General features: G+C 36.8%; 2 protein-coding genes across 2 annotated transcripts; both read right to left on the bottom strand.

The window, feature by feature from the left end:
- Positions 1 to 1,726: 1,726 nt before the first annotated feature.
- Positions 1,727 to 5,155, bottom strand: LOC137730588 (homeobox-leucine zipper protein HOX3-like). The gene is made up of 4 exons (XM_068469575.1): positions 4,849 to 5,155; positions 4,175 to 4,362; positions 3,987 to 4,066; positions 1,727 to 2,213 (listed from the first exon to the last, which is right to left on the bottom strand). The coding sequence occupies exons 1-4, from the start codon at positions 4,949 to 4,951 to the stop codon at positions 1,919 to 1,921; spliced, it is 666 nt and encodes a 221-aa protein (XP_068325676.1). The 5' UTR covers positions 4,952 to 5,155; the 3' UTR covers positions 1,727 to 1,918.
- Positions 5,156 to 8,896: 3,741 nt separating this feature from the next.
- On the bottom strand, positions 8,897 to 16,814 carry LOC137731825 (ATP-dependent DNA helicase homolog RECG, chloroplastic-like). The gene is made up of 21 exons (XM_068471057.1): positions 16,655 to 16,814; positions 16,390 to 16,482; positions 15,713 to 15,804; positions 15,504 to 15,639; positions 15,094 to 15,348; positions 14,795 to 14,983; positions 14,582 to 14,694; positions 13,864 to 14,095; positions 13,510 to 13,673; positions 13,109 to 13,190; positions 12,870 to 12,959; positions 12,563 to 12,796; positions 12,173 to 12,244; positions 11,854 to 12,006; positions 11,611 to 11,754; positions 11,118 to 11,276; positions 10,712 to 10,795; positions 9,857 to 10,429; positions 9,540 to 9,637; positions 9,371 to 9,432; positions 8,897 to 9,260 (listed from the first exon to the last, which is right to left on the bottom strand). The coding sequence occupies exons 2-19, from the start codon at positions 16,417 to 16,419 to the stop codon at positions 9,545 to 9,547; spliced, it is 2,895 nt and encodes a 964-aa protein (XP_068327158.1). The 5' UTR covers positions 16,420 to 16,482; positions 16,655 to 16,814; the 3' UTR covers positions 8,897 to 9,260; positions 9,371 to 9,432; positions 9,540 to 9,544.
- Between the last annotated feature and the right edge of the window lie 687 nt (positions 16,815 to 17,501).

Here is a 17,501-nt window from a genome sequence, read left to right as displayed (position 1 = left end):
TTTTTTGATAGCTTGTCATGGCAGATGAATCCACGACCGTCCATTTGGACTTTGGAATAAGGATCTACGTATCCATTGTGTGGCCCAGGTGGTATTGCATGGTTTGGCAGCATAGGTGAACATATTCGAAATGTTGGGTTGGAAGGGGAGGGGAGGTTATATTACGTGCCCTAGCTATGAAGTGATCATCAATTCGTGAATCATGATTTGAAATTTTAAAGTACTTACAATACAATCAAATGCTTTTGAGGATATTAAACTTTGCCCTACATAATCCCAATTAAAAGGACAGGATGGGACTCATCAACTCTCATATCGTTATGTTTCTCTTATATGCTTGAACTTATTAAGGTTTAATTATTATGTATAAATCTCTAAATCCTCTCCAGATCTTTGTGTTCAAAGTCTGCGGATTCAGATATTTTGACCACTCTTTTAGAGTTTTATAGCCCCTGTTTGAACAACCTAGATTTTTGGGTCTGTGAGCCCCGAACTTGTAAAGACTTGAAGAGGATCCCAATTCCTCTAAACATACCATAAACTGACTCCTTTTTTTAAACACAACGATATTATTTACACTACGAAGTGAGTAAATAAATTGGTTCAAACTTGCCATCAACGAGATTCAAATTTAAATTGATCCCCGCAAATCTTTCCTAGGTCATCCTTTGGTTCTATATTCTATATCTTTTTTTTTTTATTTTGTGTTAGTACAATTCTGCTCCTACAGAAACAACATTAAACCAGTTGGAGCGTATGGTCCCTGTCTCAGACAGGATCAAACAGTATTGTTTCCTCAGATTTTCTCAAGGAGGAAAGCGTTCCAGCATTTCCTAGCTTAGCTGTTTTTTGCACCGACGTGATCCAATTCCATCAAGGTTTGTCTGGCAATATAGTTTCGCCCATTGATCCCTCAACTGTTACAACTAAAGCCCAAAACTGTGGGCCTTGAAACCAATTGTTGGGCCTAATTCATTGGTATATAAACTAACTTTGAACCCGTTGTTTTGGACTGAACCCACCTTATATATATATATATATATATATATATATATATATATTTTTTTTTTAACAAACGATATTACTTACATTAAGAGAATAGAGAGGTGGACGAGTCTCACAATGGGCTAGCCATAGTAATGTAGTTAAAATTCATCTTTGGCGAGAATCAAATCTAAGACTTCTTACTTACAGATGAAGATGAATAACACTAAACCATAGTACTAAGTGGCTGAACCAATATTACATTTAATTTTTTTTTTCCTTCTTCCATAAGAAATCAAACAATCACAAGAAAAAGCCACGACAACAATGATTCATATATAATTGATAATTCTGTCCTTTTTTATTCGCTTCAATTCCTAAAAGAAAATTATTACGAGGAGTTTAATAGTTTAAGAATGATGTGAGTTTGTGTCATTTGGTATTATAATCTAATGATATTCTTTCTTATAAATGAGAATTTGTAACTTAAAATTCAGAAAAATAACGAGTTCACAATAAATTATTTTGCCACCCTGTAAATATATCGTTGCATCAACGAACAAAATAATAAAAATGATTTTGTCGTCGTTAAAATTGACTTGTCTGCTTAAAGATTGTAACATTTTTGAAAATCGGGATCTTTGTCCGTGGTTTCAAATCATTGCTCCGCAAAAGCGGCAAACAGACCAAAACATCCGAAATACTTATGCAGATTCCCAAACCAAGTCAGTGTTCTGTGTCCCAACCCAAACACGTCCCATATTTAAACAATTCGTTAATTAACATTAACATTCTTGAATCTTAATTTCTTTTCACTATTCATTCCTTTGATTTCGAATTATCGATGGCGATCCATGCATGATCAAGTAGGTCAAATTACAAACTAATTAAGATTAAGTGCATGCAGCCGCAATTAGAGGGCGGGCGTCGCCACTTAAGAGGACAAGGTGGTGGCCGCGGCGGCCGAGATATGATTAGTTTTGGTGGGCCCGCTGACCGTGTCTCTGTCGAAATTGGTGGTGGTGGTGACTCGCTCGCAACGAGGGCACATGGTGAGTGTGGATGCCGGAAGAGGGTCGCAACTGTGGGGGGAAAGCACGGTGGGCGGGCCGACTTTCATTGCCCTCAGCTCCTTCACCTCCCTTTGCAGCCGCCGATTCTGTTCAGTCAACGATCCGAACCATCTCTTCAGATACTCGCATTCCATCTCTGTTTGCTTCAGCTTGCTCCTACATAACACCATTCACGTTAATTAATTAATTAATTATTTAAAATATCAATTTTATATATTTTGTTTTAAAATAAAAAATTGAAAATTACATGCACGCGTAAGTAAAACACAGCATGCGAGAAATTAATACATTAAATGCACCGAGCATTATTCAAACATAACATATGTGCATTCGATGTGCTTACCAAAACACTCACACGGTCACACCACATTAAAAAAAAAATTTAAACGGAAAGAAAGCATAAAAACACACGTGTTTATGTATGCGTGTGTATGTATAAGGACAATGAACCTGAGTTGAGCGATTCCTCAAATATCTTTATATGCGTACATAAGCGGAGCTATGAAGAGACTAGGATGGTCTTAGGATGATCTCAGACCCATCCTGACACTTTTTTTATTTTCAAGATTTTTCATAGGCTCAGAGCCCCAATATGACGTTTTTACTTTAATTTATTTCATCGGTCTTGACTTGAGGTTTGGTGACTCCTATGGAATTCAGGCAATCCATTGCTTATGAGCTTTGAGGATGACTTTGGTTTGGGGATCAATGGAGGGAGAGAGGAAGAAAGTTTGAGAGTTTTGGAGTTTAGGTTTAAGGAAGATGATGATGTGGAAGCCACCATACCAGACGCAAACAATGTTGGTCGGTTGCTCACTACATGACAGATTCATTTTTGTAAGATTAAGAGAGCACTTTGGATTGAGACATTTGGGCCCTTCTTAGACTAATTAAACTTCTGGCTCCACCACTATATATGTATATATACACACGAACATAAGTGGGGAGGAGGAATCATCACATAACTTTGGGAGGCCAGAGCAATTTTTTAGGACGAGGAATCGAACCCAACAGTAGAAGTGCAAGAATAAATACTCTTAACTAACTAAGTTGAAAACCCTGTTCCAAATACTGAAGAATTAAATGTGCATGGTGGATGACATAGATGAAATCATAAATACATGTGGATGGCATGGCAAAAAGTCCAAAGAGTAAAGACCACCAGCTAGATTGAGTGAGTGAGTCAAAAAAGCACTTATTAGAGTGATGAAACTGACGAGCACACGAGGCTATAAAACACCGAAAACAAAAACATCCTCTTATTCATCAATGCTCACTCCTAGCTATTTTCTATATCATCATTGTGTTTCATTCTTTTGGAGCACCACTATCATTATCTTCCTTCAAATTCTTCATAAATTCTTCATGAATTTGAATGTCTACTTTACCCACCTAATCGTAACTGCCAATATTACTTATTATAATTATGTGTCTGTGTGTGTGTACACACATATATATATGCATTATTCTATGATTAATCTTAACAAGTTTTTGTATAAAAAGGAAAAAAATTCTATCATTTCTTGCAAGAGAATAAGAATATTCTGACATTTTTAGCTTTAAAAAGGAAAATTACACAAAGAAAAAGCACTCTCTTTTGCATAAATGTTCGCCCGGGCAATAGGTAAAATTAAAAGTAGGCTAAGTTTAAAGTTCGAAAGATCTCTAATGTAGCAAAATAAAACCTTCGCATATAGAGGAGTTCGACATGTAATTATGCCCACGTACACGCACAGATATATTATCTATATATAGAATTAGATTCAAATTATAAATGCATAAATATTTTGTGAAAAGGACATGACGACAGATAAAAATCCCAACGACCAACAAAATAATTAATGGAAAGGACCAAAGAAATAAAATTCAAAGTCCATGAGATCGATGAACCTAGATACGCTAGCTAAAGCCATTAGGGTACACAATTACCTGGCCCTACGATTTTGAAACCACACCTCAACCTGGCGTGGCCTCAGCTTCAACTGCATCGCCAACGCCTCTTTCTGCTTCTGCAAAACACTCCAAAACTGTATTTATTATTTTGAACAAGAACAACTTAACCTATTAATTAATATTTAATTAAGAACAGGCTACTAATTAATTATGATTAAGCTTACAGGGTTTAAGGTATGGTGTTGTCTGAAGCTTTCTTCGAGAAGACGAGACTGTTCCTTCGTGAGACGAAGCTTCTTGCGGGGAGGGCCCGATCCGTTGCTGCTTTCTTCTTCGTCTTCCATGCCTGCTGTCATCCACTCTTCTTGATCTCCTTGTAGTGATGGTACTTGGTTTATGTCCAAGTCTCTCACTGCAAAACCCAATTCACCATATTTAATCGTAGAATAAATATTCTTAACCGCTCGAGCTACAACCTTCTTGCAAACTTATTATCAATTTATATATGTACCAAAGAAAAAGTTTTAAAACAAATATTGGCCACCAAACTTGTCTTTGTGAGAAATGACAAAGGGAGTTTATCAGGGTTTAGGGGATTGTCCATAGAAAATACGATTGACTTCTGGGGGGAAAAGGGTAAAAAGAAAGACATGCAAGATATCCTGGTAAAAGATCGTATCGTATGTATGTTGAAAATCAACTAAAAACAAAAAGATCACATGTTAATTAAGTTTTTATAAACAAAAAAAACAAAAGAAAATACTGGGAATATCTGATATCTTAAAGCTAAAAATAGGTTTCCAAATAATACACAAACATCAATCGATTTAATAGACTTTAAACATGAAAAATATGGTGTAGAAAAATGGAGGAGGAAAAGCGTGGTGGGTTCGTTTACCAGATGAATTAAGAAAAGACGGGTACGAAGAGAAGCCGGGTACGGATATCGTCAACTCCAAGCTTGAAGATCCCATCGCCATCGCCGTCGGTAAAACCGCCATAGAAACCCTAATTGCAGGTGCGGGATGAAGAATTAAGAAGAAGAAAGGAGGAGAGAGAGGGGGAAAGGGTAAAGTAAAAACAGGAGGAGACAGATGAAAACCACAAAACCAGATGATGAAATAGAGAGAAAAAGTTAAAAGGTGTAAAGGTCACATAAATAGTGGGGAGAGAGGACAACATATAGAAATGGAGGAAGGGCAAAGGAGTAAAAAGAGCATAAAAGTATGAACGGGACGAGGATGGAAATGTATGGAGTTTTGGTTAGGGTTTTCTTGACTGTTGTCATCAGGTCAAAGGTTCTGACCGTTGGGATGGAAGACACGTGTAGGACTGAAGAGAAAACTCTGTGGGATAATAACCGGCAACTTTTCCTGTTAAAGGCCATTACAAAAGAAGAGGGTAGTTGTCGGTTGGAAGGTCAGCTGATGAAATGATTGGGAACCATGAGCTTGGGTCTTGAGCCTTCTTTTTCCGTTCTGTCGTTTCAGAATAACTTGCATGAAACAGATAAATCAATTATTTATTAAATTTATAATGTGATATCATGTTTGTAATATTTTTTATATAATAACCCGTATTGTGCTTAGAAACCAATTGTTATATAATTTTACACTATACTCGTTTTATGTAAATCTTCATTTTCTTGCACAAATACATACAACATTTTTGTTGTCCCCCCTCTACCCTTAAAAGGAAAATGAATAACCGATTTCATGGACCGACCCATAAGCATACATACAAGGGGAATTATTATTTACCGACTTTCATGATAATTGATGGAATCAGGGCCATTGAGAGATTGATCAGTGACGCAGAGGAAAAAGGATGGTATGGGGACGCGACACATTAGATAGAATGTTTTTTTTATTTAAATTTTAAATTTTTATTTAAAATATGTGGGTATATATATTAATGGCAATGTATTGTTACGTAGTGTTTGTGTAATGGGAAAATTGAATGCTGCATGAGTTATCAGGTTTGCGGGTACAAAAAGGAGTTGTAACGTTTACTCAAAATATTAAGGGATGTGATATTCACACACTCCTTTTTACTTCTCTCACACATTTTTAGTTTTCGGCCGTCGGATCGGATGAATTGAGGAAGATCAATAGACATAAATTAACAAAAGATGTGTAAGAAGTAAAAAGGGGCGTGTAGATAGCACACCACAATATTAATGCTTAAGAAGAAAATGACATAATTCTGGGCGAGGTGTGGTGTTGTGGGGCAGAGCCATTTATGAAGCAATAGCTTTGCTAATTTTCTGCAACCTTCTTAATTTTAAATGCCTTTGTAATTGCACCAATGACTTTGAATTAACTGTTCTAGGGTTTACTTCCCCTCTCTCTCACACTAAACATAAAATATAAGTCGAAAGGAACTTATACAAAATGAGTTTATCGTTATAGCGATGTTTCGGTTTGATAATGCAATACCACGTCTAAAGAGATTTACATGATATGTTGTGTTATTATATCGAAACATCACTGTAACGACAAATATGTTTGTTAAATGAAATCATGAGGTTCCTCTACTAATTATTCATGGTTGGAATTTGGAAACATGTTAATTTTTCCCAAATTCCACCAGAAGACTGGTAGCAAAATTAAAATCAGGAGCCTAATTATTGAGGAACAGTTAATGGAATATTTATTTAGGAAAAAGAAAAACTGAAATGTGTACTCAGTAGATTTGACCAGGAAAATCAATATCCAATGTCCCAAATAATTAATCACCTCGATCCTTCCCTTTTTCACAGAAGGTGAAGAATTACAACCGGCCATTTGTGTTTTTTTGCTTGTCAAATACCAAACCAATCAAACCCAACACTTTGTGAGACACACCGACATTTCTATGGATTAAAATCAAACAACTGGCGTAAAATTATCATGTTGTTTACATGAATGCCAAAGTGTGACGACTCTTAAACATTGGACTTCGACATCATGTCTTGAGAGAAGTTGTGAACGCGTGACAATTGGACTTCGAACGTGGTGCAAGCTCTAGTCTGATACCATGAAGCTCAAGTTCCTCTTGGAAAGGCAATTGGAGAAGTAGCCTTAGTCTTAGCGTATGAAAGATTTCTTAACTTCTTCTATGAACCAACTCTCCAAATCCTCATGAATATGACTAGATAAAAGGCCAATTGATTACTTTCGTATTAACTAGAGAGCGACTTTGGTGCAATAGAATGAAGTGTATATTTTTTTTATTTTTCTTTCTGTTACGCTTTAAATAAGGAGAAGCATTGACACACAAAAAAAAATCTAAGTTTTTCTCATTAAGAAAATTACTATGAATCGTGGCATGATAATGCTATCAAATCATCAGCAGCTGGTCTCAATTTCGCTTCTTGTCATATGCACTCATTCGTGCACACAAAACGGCCTTCCGACGCTCTCATTGCCCAGATTTTCAACTCACACCAAGGGCCATTGGGTCAAGTCCCAAATTCGATTATTTATTTTTCTTTCTTTTTATTTATTTGATTTTTCGGTCGTAAAGTCCAACTTTTAAGGAGAAATTATTAAATTTCTGAAGAGAAAAGAGAATTATTATCGCATATTTGGCGAAGGCGTGGGGATGTGGGATCCACTTCGATCATAACATAGAAGACAAGTCATGGAACATGGTGGCTGTGAACCCCACTTTTGAATGATTGGTAGGGAACCGTATTGGACCCACTTGTCTGCTTGTCCCCCTCTCGTGAATTGCTGATTGGGCATTCCATCAAACATTTACCGTGCCCTGTAATCCCATTGGAGAACAGGTGCCCACCACTGTCAAGTGATCAATCCACTTGTAACTGGATGCTGTCTTTTGAAAATCTAAGATACATTTGAAAGCTATTTTCTAATTATTTGACAAATTGCTGCTAAGGGCACTGAACAAGGTAGTTGCTAACCTCATTTTTATGGGCATATGTCAATAGGCTTACTTGTTAATGTTGGCATATGTCGGCATATTCACTCAAAAGCTATTAACATAAATTAATATTCTCACTAAAAAATTATTGACATATGTCGATAGACGTGGAAAATGACCTCGAACATACCATGAAATGCCAATTGGCATGCCATTTTGTCAAAAATAATTCGCACGCTATTTTTACTAACCCCCCTCCCCATAAAATATTTTCCAGATTCATCATTGGTTAAAACATGAATCTATAATTTCACTTTTGATCTGTAACATATTATCAATGTCGTTTATTTATATTATAATACATAAATTAATAACATTACGTGAAAATATGATCTTCGTCCCAAAAAGTTGTATTGTCAGTCGCATTGCTGATCTAGACTTTTTTTTTTGGTAAAAAAACCCAATTGCTGATCTAGACTTTATTATAGCACATTCATTAGGTCAAAATCAATTGATGATGTTCTTGATAGAAACCTTGGGAATTATATTGGTGACACTGAATCCGAATTGAAATTTAGCTTATACAGTGATTAATGTGGAAATTAATCATATCTCCATTGAATTATACATTTCCCTTCTCAAAATTTTGATGACTTGATCCCGATGTATACTCCTTGACATTTTCGAGAAACTATTTTCCTTTGAAGTCCGTCATTAGCACTACAGTATAGTCATCTTTCTTTTTACTTGCAAGTCATTGCCCCAAAAAACAAAGACCTTGAATATTCTACACAACACATATTTTCAACAGAACGACATAAAGATTTCCATGAAAACATGTACCGACTTTCTTCAGAAGTTTGTGACAAAATATTCTCAAGTCCCTTCCTGAGCAGGATGTTCTGCAGATAAAGAGAGCTTCGTAGGGAAGTACGCGAGAAGCAGTCTTTCCATGAAAATTACTGTAATTTGTCGAAAAACCTTTACGTTTCGAACAGCATATCTTAAAGAAGACGAGTCGATTTAGGAAACGAATGTCTGTGAAGGAATCAAAGGAGAGGGGGAGTGAGACACTGAGATCAGTAAAAGATGATATAAAACTTCCTGTTTACAACTACAGTAAAATCCTAGGTACAGATCAAAAAGTTAACAGAAGCAAAACGATAAAAACTAAACAGCATATCAGCCACATTCTTTCTAAATGTTTGAGAATTCTTCGATGCAAGCAAGCGGATTGTTAGGATGCTGACATATCGAATTATGTAAAAATGACTACAAACCAGTCGATTAACAATCTACTTCAATGGAAAAAAGCATGTCTGGATACGCCGGTGTGCAAAAATGGACATGTCTGCATATTCAGTGGTTGCTCTCCAAACTCGATCCGGGCAACTTTCTTCATGACTAGTCGTTAAGAACTTTGCTCCGTTTCAAGGAGCCAACCTAAAAAACATCGAGCGAACATCACATGTAAGGGTAACCTCAGCAAGAAAGGACTGTTCTAATCAAACTAATTCATATCACAAGTACAATCATTAAGTTGAAAGGATTACCGCTAAGGAAATCAAGCAGAAGCATCAAGCTTGCGACATATATGGTATATTCAGCATGATTCCTGAAAGCAGTTATTCATTTACAAAAAGGGCACAAAATAAAAAAGGACAAGAAGCCATCAATACAAGCAATTTCATCTTGTATAGAATTGCAAGGTTTCAGTTTTACCACAACTAGTCACCCAGAATAGAGAGCGGCTCTCTCATGCTAAGCTCTGCCTTAAGGATCGGGAATCGCTCCAAATCATGGGAAGCGCCTAAAACTTTCTGCGAAAAAGGAACCACCACATATGTTAAAAGAGGTATACGGCATGAACCCGAGCATCAACCAAACGGGCATTGCAGCAAGAAATTCTTGCATACAGATTAGTGTTTATGTACTAATAGTTTAATATCTCATCGGAAAACAGAAATGATGTAAAAGAATGGTAACCAAAATTATCACCAAATTACACGATAAAAGGACACAAAAGGAGTACTATTTACCAGACCAGCAAGATGTGCTTCCTGTAAGATATTGCCATCTACTTCCAATCTTGCAATAGGAAACTCTGGAAGATGTCCTGATTGTTTCTTGCCAAGCAAGTTACCAGGTCCACGTAGAAGAAGGTCCATGTTTGCCAAGTAAAAACCATCTGATGATTTCCCCAGGACCTTCAACCGAGTTAGACTACTGGAAGATGATGCTAACAGTATACATTTAGACTTTCTCACTCCTCGTCCAACTCGTCCTCTAAGTTGGTGTAACTGAGCTATCCCAAATCTCTCAGCGTTCATAACAACCATCATAGATGCATCGGGAACATCAACACCAATCTCAATAACTTGTGTGGAAAGCAGTATATTTGTTTCCCCAGATCTGAACTTTCTCAATGCTTCATCTTTCTCATCACTCTTCATCCTTCCATGCAACAATCCACAAGTGTAGCCCTGAAACCTATCAGATATAGCTTCAAAATCTGCTGCAGCTGCACGAAGTTGCGGCAGCTGTTCAGATTGTTCAATAACTGGATACACAAGATAGACTCTCCCTCCTCCTTTTAACTCATCCAGCATCATCTGTTACATGCTAATATCATTTGCGTCAGAAAATAATAAAATCAAAAGCGTAGAACTAGTAAAATCTTTCTATTCTAGTCTAGCAAGAAAATAATATATCCGTCTTGTGAAGAAGACCATGATCTCTTAACCGAATGATGAGTTTCAATTCAAACCTTTTATGCATTTTCATTGCAATCTGAAAAAATGAAATTATTTAAACCAGAACACCTTCGTTTCTAGGGGAAAATAAGAAAATAAATATATTAAAGCGCTGTAACAAAGTTAAGCCAGGACAATCACCTCATAAACATCCTCAAATCCATTGTCATTTCCTTCAATGATGAACGTCTCAACTGGTATTCTTCCTGGAGGTAAGTCGGTTATCTGTTATTCAAAGGAAATAGAAACGAAAGAATTAACAAACACTCAATACAAGATATCAACTTATACAAATGCAGCACCTGCTAACTTTTAAACTAAAAACATATCGGTATAGCATTATTTTTTATTCCTGGATCTAATAAAATCTTTTAAAATGTGTCATGAACCTTTTTCATAGCAAACAAGCCCTTAGGATTAGGCGTCTCAGTGTAGTTTTTAAAATTTAAATCACTGTCTTAAAGCCTGATATCCAATTGAGAAAAGAAAGGGGGAGAACACCATCCCATCAAAAGCATTAAGGAGGAGCAAGAAGAAAAACGCGTACCTGTGTCAATGACATATCACCATATAAAGCCAGAGCAAGTGTCCTCGGTATAGGAGTAGCTGACATGGCAAGAACATGAGGAGCCATATGGTTGTCGCCTTTGGAGGTCACATCTGAATTGGCGGCTACCATTCTAGAATTTACAGAGGTATAGTATAGCTGCAGAGATTAGTGCGTCAGTTAGCTCATCTTACAAAACGAATTACAGTAACAAAATCATTTCATATTTCAAGGACTGAATTATTCATGCCACAGTAATGATATCCTATAACGATACATAGTAACTCATGGAAACATTGAGAACTACGCAAGCAGCATGCAAGGGCACACTAAAAAGTTTAGACAAAATGAATTCCTGGAAAGATACCATCAAAATCTGATCTTCCATATTCCATAAGGTCTAAAGGAATCAGTTTGCACACAGGATAGAAACCGAGTGCTACACCACCAGATGACACGACTAGAATACTTAGTTCAATTAGAAGCAAACAACCTTACTGTTAAGCCGTCCTCTTTGGATCACACCAAAACGATATTGTTCATCCACCACTGCAATGCGTAATGCAGAGAACTCTATTTTGTCAGATATCAAACTGGTGGTTCCAATGACCATCGATATCTCTCCAGTCCTGAGACCCTGATACACGCAATATCAATGATTAGTATCACTACCAATAACTAGGATGCCTGAAACATTAGACTTAAGAAAACAAAAGAACTGGACATTAATGCATGCCTCAAGAATTATCCGTGATTGTTTTGATGGGGTTGAGCCGGTTAGTAAAGCAATTGAAGGTTTTCGTTCAACATCCTCCATATTTTCAAACAGATTATTTAAGTGCTCATAATGCTGGACTGCAAGCAACTCAGTTGGAACCATGAAAGCTGCCTTTACATGAAACAAATAAGAACAATCAGGAACAAAGATCATAACTATTATTACATTTATGAAAATACAAATGGTCAAAGGTCTGAAATGAATCAAAGAAACAAACAAACAGAAACCCACACATTGTATTCATATTTTAACTCTACAAAACAGGTGTTTCACAGACCTGATATCCAGAGCCAATAACCTCCATGCATGCTAGAAAAGCTACCACGGTTTTCCCACAACCAACATCACCCTGAAAATGTGTAACAAGTTAACAACATACCATCAATCAAGAACCTTTTCAACTTTTCGAGTATACCTACTGCGCATGCTATGGTAATCAGGAGGAAGAACCCGGGCAGGCCGATTTGAAAAGAGAGTGAGGAAGAGAATTAGGGCAAAAGTCTAGGCTTAAAATTGTATTCAACCAGAAGTCCGCCAAAAATTATCATGTTTTGTCCTTATTTTGTATATACTTCAGGTGCTCCAGTTACATTATATGCAGTTACATTGCTTCATACTGTAACAAATCTGAAAAATATTGGATACATCCTGTAAACAAGATTATAACCTGCAAAAGCCGATTCATAGGAGCTGGTTGCCTTAGATCCCAGATGATTTCTGAAACGGCAGTGAGTTGACTAGGAGTAAGGGTATATGGAAGAGCTTTTGAAAACTTTTTGGTAAGAAAGGACCAATCCTTCATATAAGCCGCACTTGATTCAGGTTTCCTGTACTTATCCAGCAATCCATCTTTCTCTATTTGTGTACCAAGACCTTCAAGCATTTGATATAAGCGCGCTAACTGACAGGCAATGACAACTAGGTCAGTTCAAATCTTAGAGAACAACTTATTAAGAAATTTGGATCAAAATCACCTGCAGGTAAAAGAACTCATCAAATATTAGCCTTTTCCGAGCCAAATCAGCTTCATCCATGCTCTTTGGTTCGTGAATCCCCTTATACGCCTGTATTATTAGAGCAAAAACAAAACAGCTCAAATTTTTCTAAATGCCAAAACAACTTATTAAAAGAACAGCAAGGGGCATAAGGGACCATAGTCAAAAGTATGAATTGCATATATGCTGATCCTAAGGATAAAAGTGAAGTTTCTTACATCATGAAGGCTTAACAGCCCAAAGTCCTGAGTGATATTTTTAGGTACAGGATCAACATCAACAGCCAAAACTTGCACAGCTCTGGAACGAGTAAAAATAGTAAAGATTTAGTTTACTGGTCTTGGAGCAAATTACAAAGAAATTACCCAATTAATACAATAGTTCAAACAATTCCAAACAGCTGCAAAGAACTAAGAAGTAACTCCCATAGGATGAACGGAGGAATGTTATTGCATAAATGATAAAAACACAATTAGATTTCTAATATTGAGAAACCAGCCACTAAAGAACTTAGAGTAAGGGGATACTAAATTAGAATTGGAAAATGTATCCCTGCTGAAGAGAGCGGTTATGTTATGATGTTAGAAATGAAGTTATGCAAAAGGTCAGAGGTACAAACCTTGCAATGATGTCTCTCAAAACATTTGGATCTAACCCTCCTTTTGAAGGGTATATAGGATAAGGCCTCCCTTTTGCATGAAAACACACTTCATTTTCATCTTTAAGCACATCAATATTATATTCTCTCATTTCATAGTGATCTTTGGCGGGCATTGCCCTTACCTGTGATAAAGCATAGCATGAAAGGACAAGGCAATTAAGGTAAAGACTAGAAAATGAATGATAAATCTTTAGATAGCACTGGTACAAAATTTCATAAAAAAGTCTCATTCTGTTACTCCCTAATGGTTTCAGCGCATGGAAGGGTGAGCCAATTGAAGCAATTGCACATCCATTGTATCTAAAAGCTTACCTTACCACTAACGCATACAAAGTCCCCCTCTTTATGCTTTCCCTCAACAAGTCTAAGAAATGGTAGAGAAGTAAAACGAGCACCCCGAAAAAATTTCTTTAGATGCAAAGAAATCGTCTTCTTTCTTCTACTATCAGCAGAATCATTCATAAGTTCAGTTGATTCATCGTCCATAATTTCGCAACCAACAACTACCTCAATAAATGAGAAAGAACTACTAGCTTTGATTCCCCTGTAAGAGAAGAGGTAAGATATAGATATTAAAAACAAAAACTTTATCGCAGATTTGAAGAAAAAGAAGTGAATGTATAAGTGAATACATACACAAATAAATATAAATGCATGTAGCATCTCTGGAGATGCCTTACCAGATATGAGAAACAAAGGCACAATCCTAGCAAACAATGTGCCATGAAATGTTCTTTATTATGTCACTGAACTAGATATCCATTTATCTCAAAAAGAAACAGATTAACATCAATTCATATGTCAGAACATCAAGGTGTCGGTCACCAAGTTACATATACTTGTGCCTCATTGTTTTTCGAAACATATTTGTTTCTCATTGTTTCATCAATCATAACTACGAAACAAACTAAAAACCCTATCAAGTCAGCTAACTTGGAATCTATCAGATTATATTTTTAGTGCCTTACCTCATCCAATCGCTAAGGTTAGCACCAAAAATTCACTAGATATTTTCGACAAAATTTAATACCTCGAACTTAATACCTTCCCAATGAAAATCAAATATTGTCCATCATCAATTTTCATCTGAGCATTCTGTAAATCCGCATAGGTCCGAGGAAAGTGGTGAAGCAATTGCCGCAACTGTATGGAAACAAAAGCAAAGCAATATGAACCCAAGGCTTCTTTCAAATTCTCGATTAGAAGAGTGATGTTTCCTTTAACATGATTTCCTAAAACTCACTGTATGAAAGCCCGAGTCTTCTAGCTGCCGACAGCGCTTCTTACTTATTCCAGGTATGAAACTGATAGAACTGTCCAGGGAAAACTGAACAGACCCAGTATCATTTTGTGATTTCAGCAAAACCTTGTTAGAAGATTCCTCCACAGGAACTGTTTGATGTGAGTTTTCCTCGGTAACCACAGTTGCGGACTGGAGAGATAAGGGCAACGTTTAAAAATCTTCTCTTAATAAGAAATGTTTTTACACTTGCACAAGCAGGATACATAAAATCCCATATTTCAAAAAGATAATCTTCATACCTGCTCTTCACACATAGTATCAGACGGAAATTCTTCACAACTTTGAGTTGGAAAAAGCATCCTTTCACTGAAACTGGTGGTTCCATCATACAATTCCACCTGAGGGGAACTACCTAACATGATTGATGGAAATCGTGCACACAAGGAGACATCAAATTCATCTGTCACATCTCTAACATGCATACCGGACTGCTTTTCAGCTCTTTCATTCTCAACCAAATCATCAAGACTATCATAACCCACCAAAACAGATACCTACATGAAAAAGAAACAGAAGAAAATGAAGAGCAAACTTACACATTCCCGTAGTCAGAATACATGCACATCAGATAAAGTTACAGCAATCAAACAAAAACAGTACAACTTTTTGTGAATCAAACAATACTAAACTTGCATAGACACAAACCTACCTTATTGAGCAACTTTGACCGATCTGAGATGCTTGCTATGCCATAACTATCTACTTCTTCCAAAATATTTTTGGCAAGACTATGCTTCGAACAAGAACATAATCTCGATACTGTTGAAAAGAGAAAATTACTGAACCTGCAAATGGAAATAGGCATGCCCACGTTATTACTTTCATACTGTCATAAGCAAAACCGAAATAGGATATAACTTACAGACCTCATTTTTCCTACCCAAAGCATTCCGATATCCCTTCTCAGCTTCAAAAGCTATTGCACTTCTCAATCCATTCCCGCTGAAGCGCTGAAATGGAAACTTTATGTAAGGGTTAAAATATAACACCATGCCTGTCTATAATCTAGATTATAAAGATTGTCAATCATCACATAAAAGATGTCGACTTTATCCCTATGTTTTCAAACAGTTTTAACAAAATACCAAAAGATTAACGACATCATGGCAACTAGATACTAGCCACTCCCAATCACTCTAATCCCGCACATGGTTACGCTCTATTTTCCTCCTAAACTCCATAACACCGCACATGGACACTAGCATATTATCACATTCTACACGCTCAAAACTGCAGCCATTTTGTTTGACTCGGGCCATTTTCCCGACTGTATGCACTGTTATTCTGCAACTCTCTGAAAACTCTCGTACTACCAAAAATTGTAAGTACATTGTAGCTATTCCCTTCCGCTAATATTGAAGTTTGATGTGAATTCTCAACTCTCACACGGCACGATACAGATTCATGATTCGGGGAAGTTCACAACTTTATAGCATCTTAGCGAGTAACTCTATCATATCTTACTTCCAAATCGAAAATTCTGCATAAAAATCTAAGGCTGTTGATGGGAGGAAGCAAAAAAGTTAGAAACTTACAGATTGCACAGATGAGACTGTCAGTGCCATGTGCAAAGAGGAAGCTTATTACTCCAAGAGCTGGACATGCCTAAACATGAAAAACATCAAAACCTGCACAGGATTGAGAAAACAGGCACACCAGAAGATTGCAAAGTATCAAAGCTTCGAAAGTTTAATCCTAGGAAGTAGGAAACAACATTCTTAACTTTAACAAGCAGCAGGACAACGTCAAATGAAGAAATTAACATTAAAAGATCAGAATATAAAAGAGAAATCAGCGTACTTATTGCGAATTGCTTAGAGCACAGAACATCAAACGACCCAGAAACGTTTGGTTCTCCAGAGAAGCTACAGTGACAAAAAGTGTCGTCTGCATATCTCTCACTCCATGTCTGAGGATTTTTTTGTTTTTTAAGGTTGGCTCTTTAGGAAAGGCCGGGCCTTTATCGGCTGAGATCCTCACGAACAATGCTGGGCCGTGCACCTTAGAGTTCGTATATCCCGAACCAGCTAATATTTTATTGCACTATAATCCCTGTATCATTTTTGAATTTTCATTTTCTTTCTTCTGATTTTTTTTTGTTACATTTTCATCCATGCCTTTGATTTGTTTTGTCACTTTAGTCTGGTTAGTCACTATCCGTTGGGTTGGGCATATATCTCGAGCTTCAACCTCATGAATCATGACCCCCATCTCGAGCTTCCACTTGCACGACAACGGCTATATGTCTCTCGGCTAACTGCTGGAACTGTGTAATATTTGTCGATAAGGGCTTCAGGTTTTATGAACCTTAAAAACTAAAATTCATTTACAAGCTTTAAATTCTGTTGTTCTGATCTCTGTACCTCTCCCTCCTCTAATATGTTAAGCATATAGCCAACATTCTACACCAAAACATCTTTTTTTCTTCAAATAAAGTCGAATATGCAGAGGCAGCGACTGTGAAAGATGATGTATGTTAGCCTACCACCCCTTGACTTTAGCCTTTTGCATTGATTGCTTTCTTTCGCCTACTCCTAAGTAGGCCAACACCGCAAATGCAATTGATTGATACCGCTTTGTTGTGTTTCTTCTTTGTTACCTCTTTGACTGTTGTTCTCACGCTAATGTCGTTATTCTATTCATTATT

Source organism: Pyrus communis, chromosome 4 (assembly GCF_963583255.1).
Source record: "Pyrus communis chromosome 4, drPyrComm1.1, whole genome shotgun sequence".
NCBI lineage: Eukaryota > Viridiplantae > Streptophyta > Magnoliopsida > Rosales > Rosaceae > Pyrus > Pyrus communis.
This window is presented reverse-complemented; position numbering and strand designations above follow the sequence as displayed.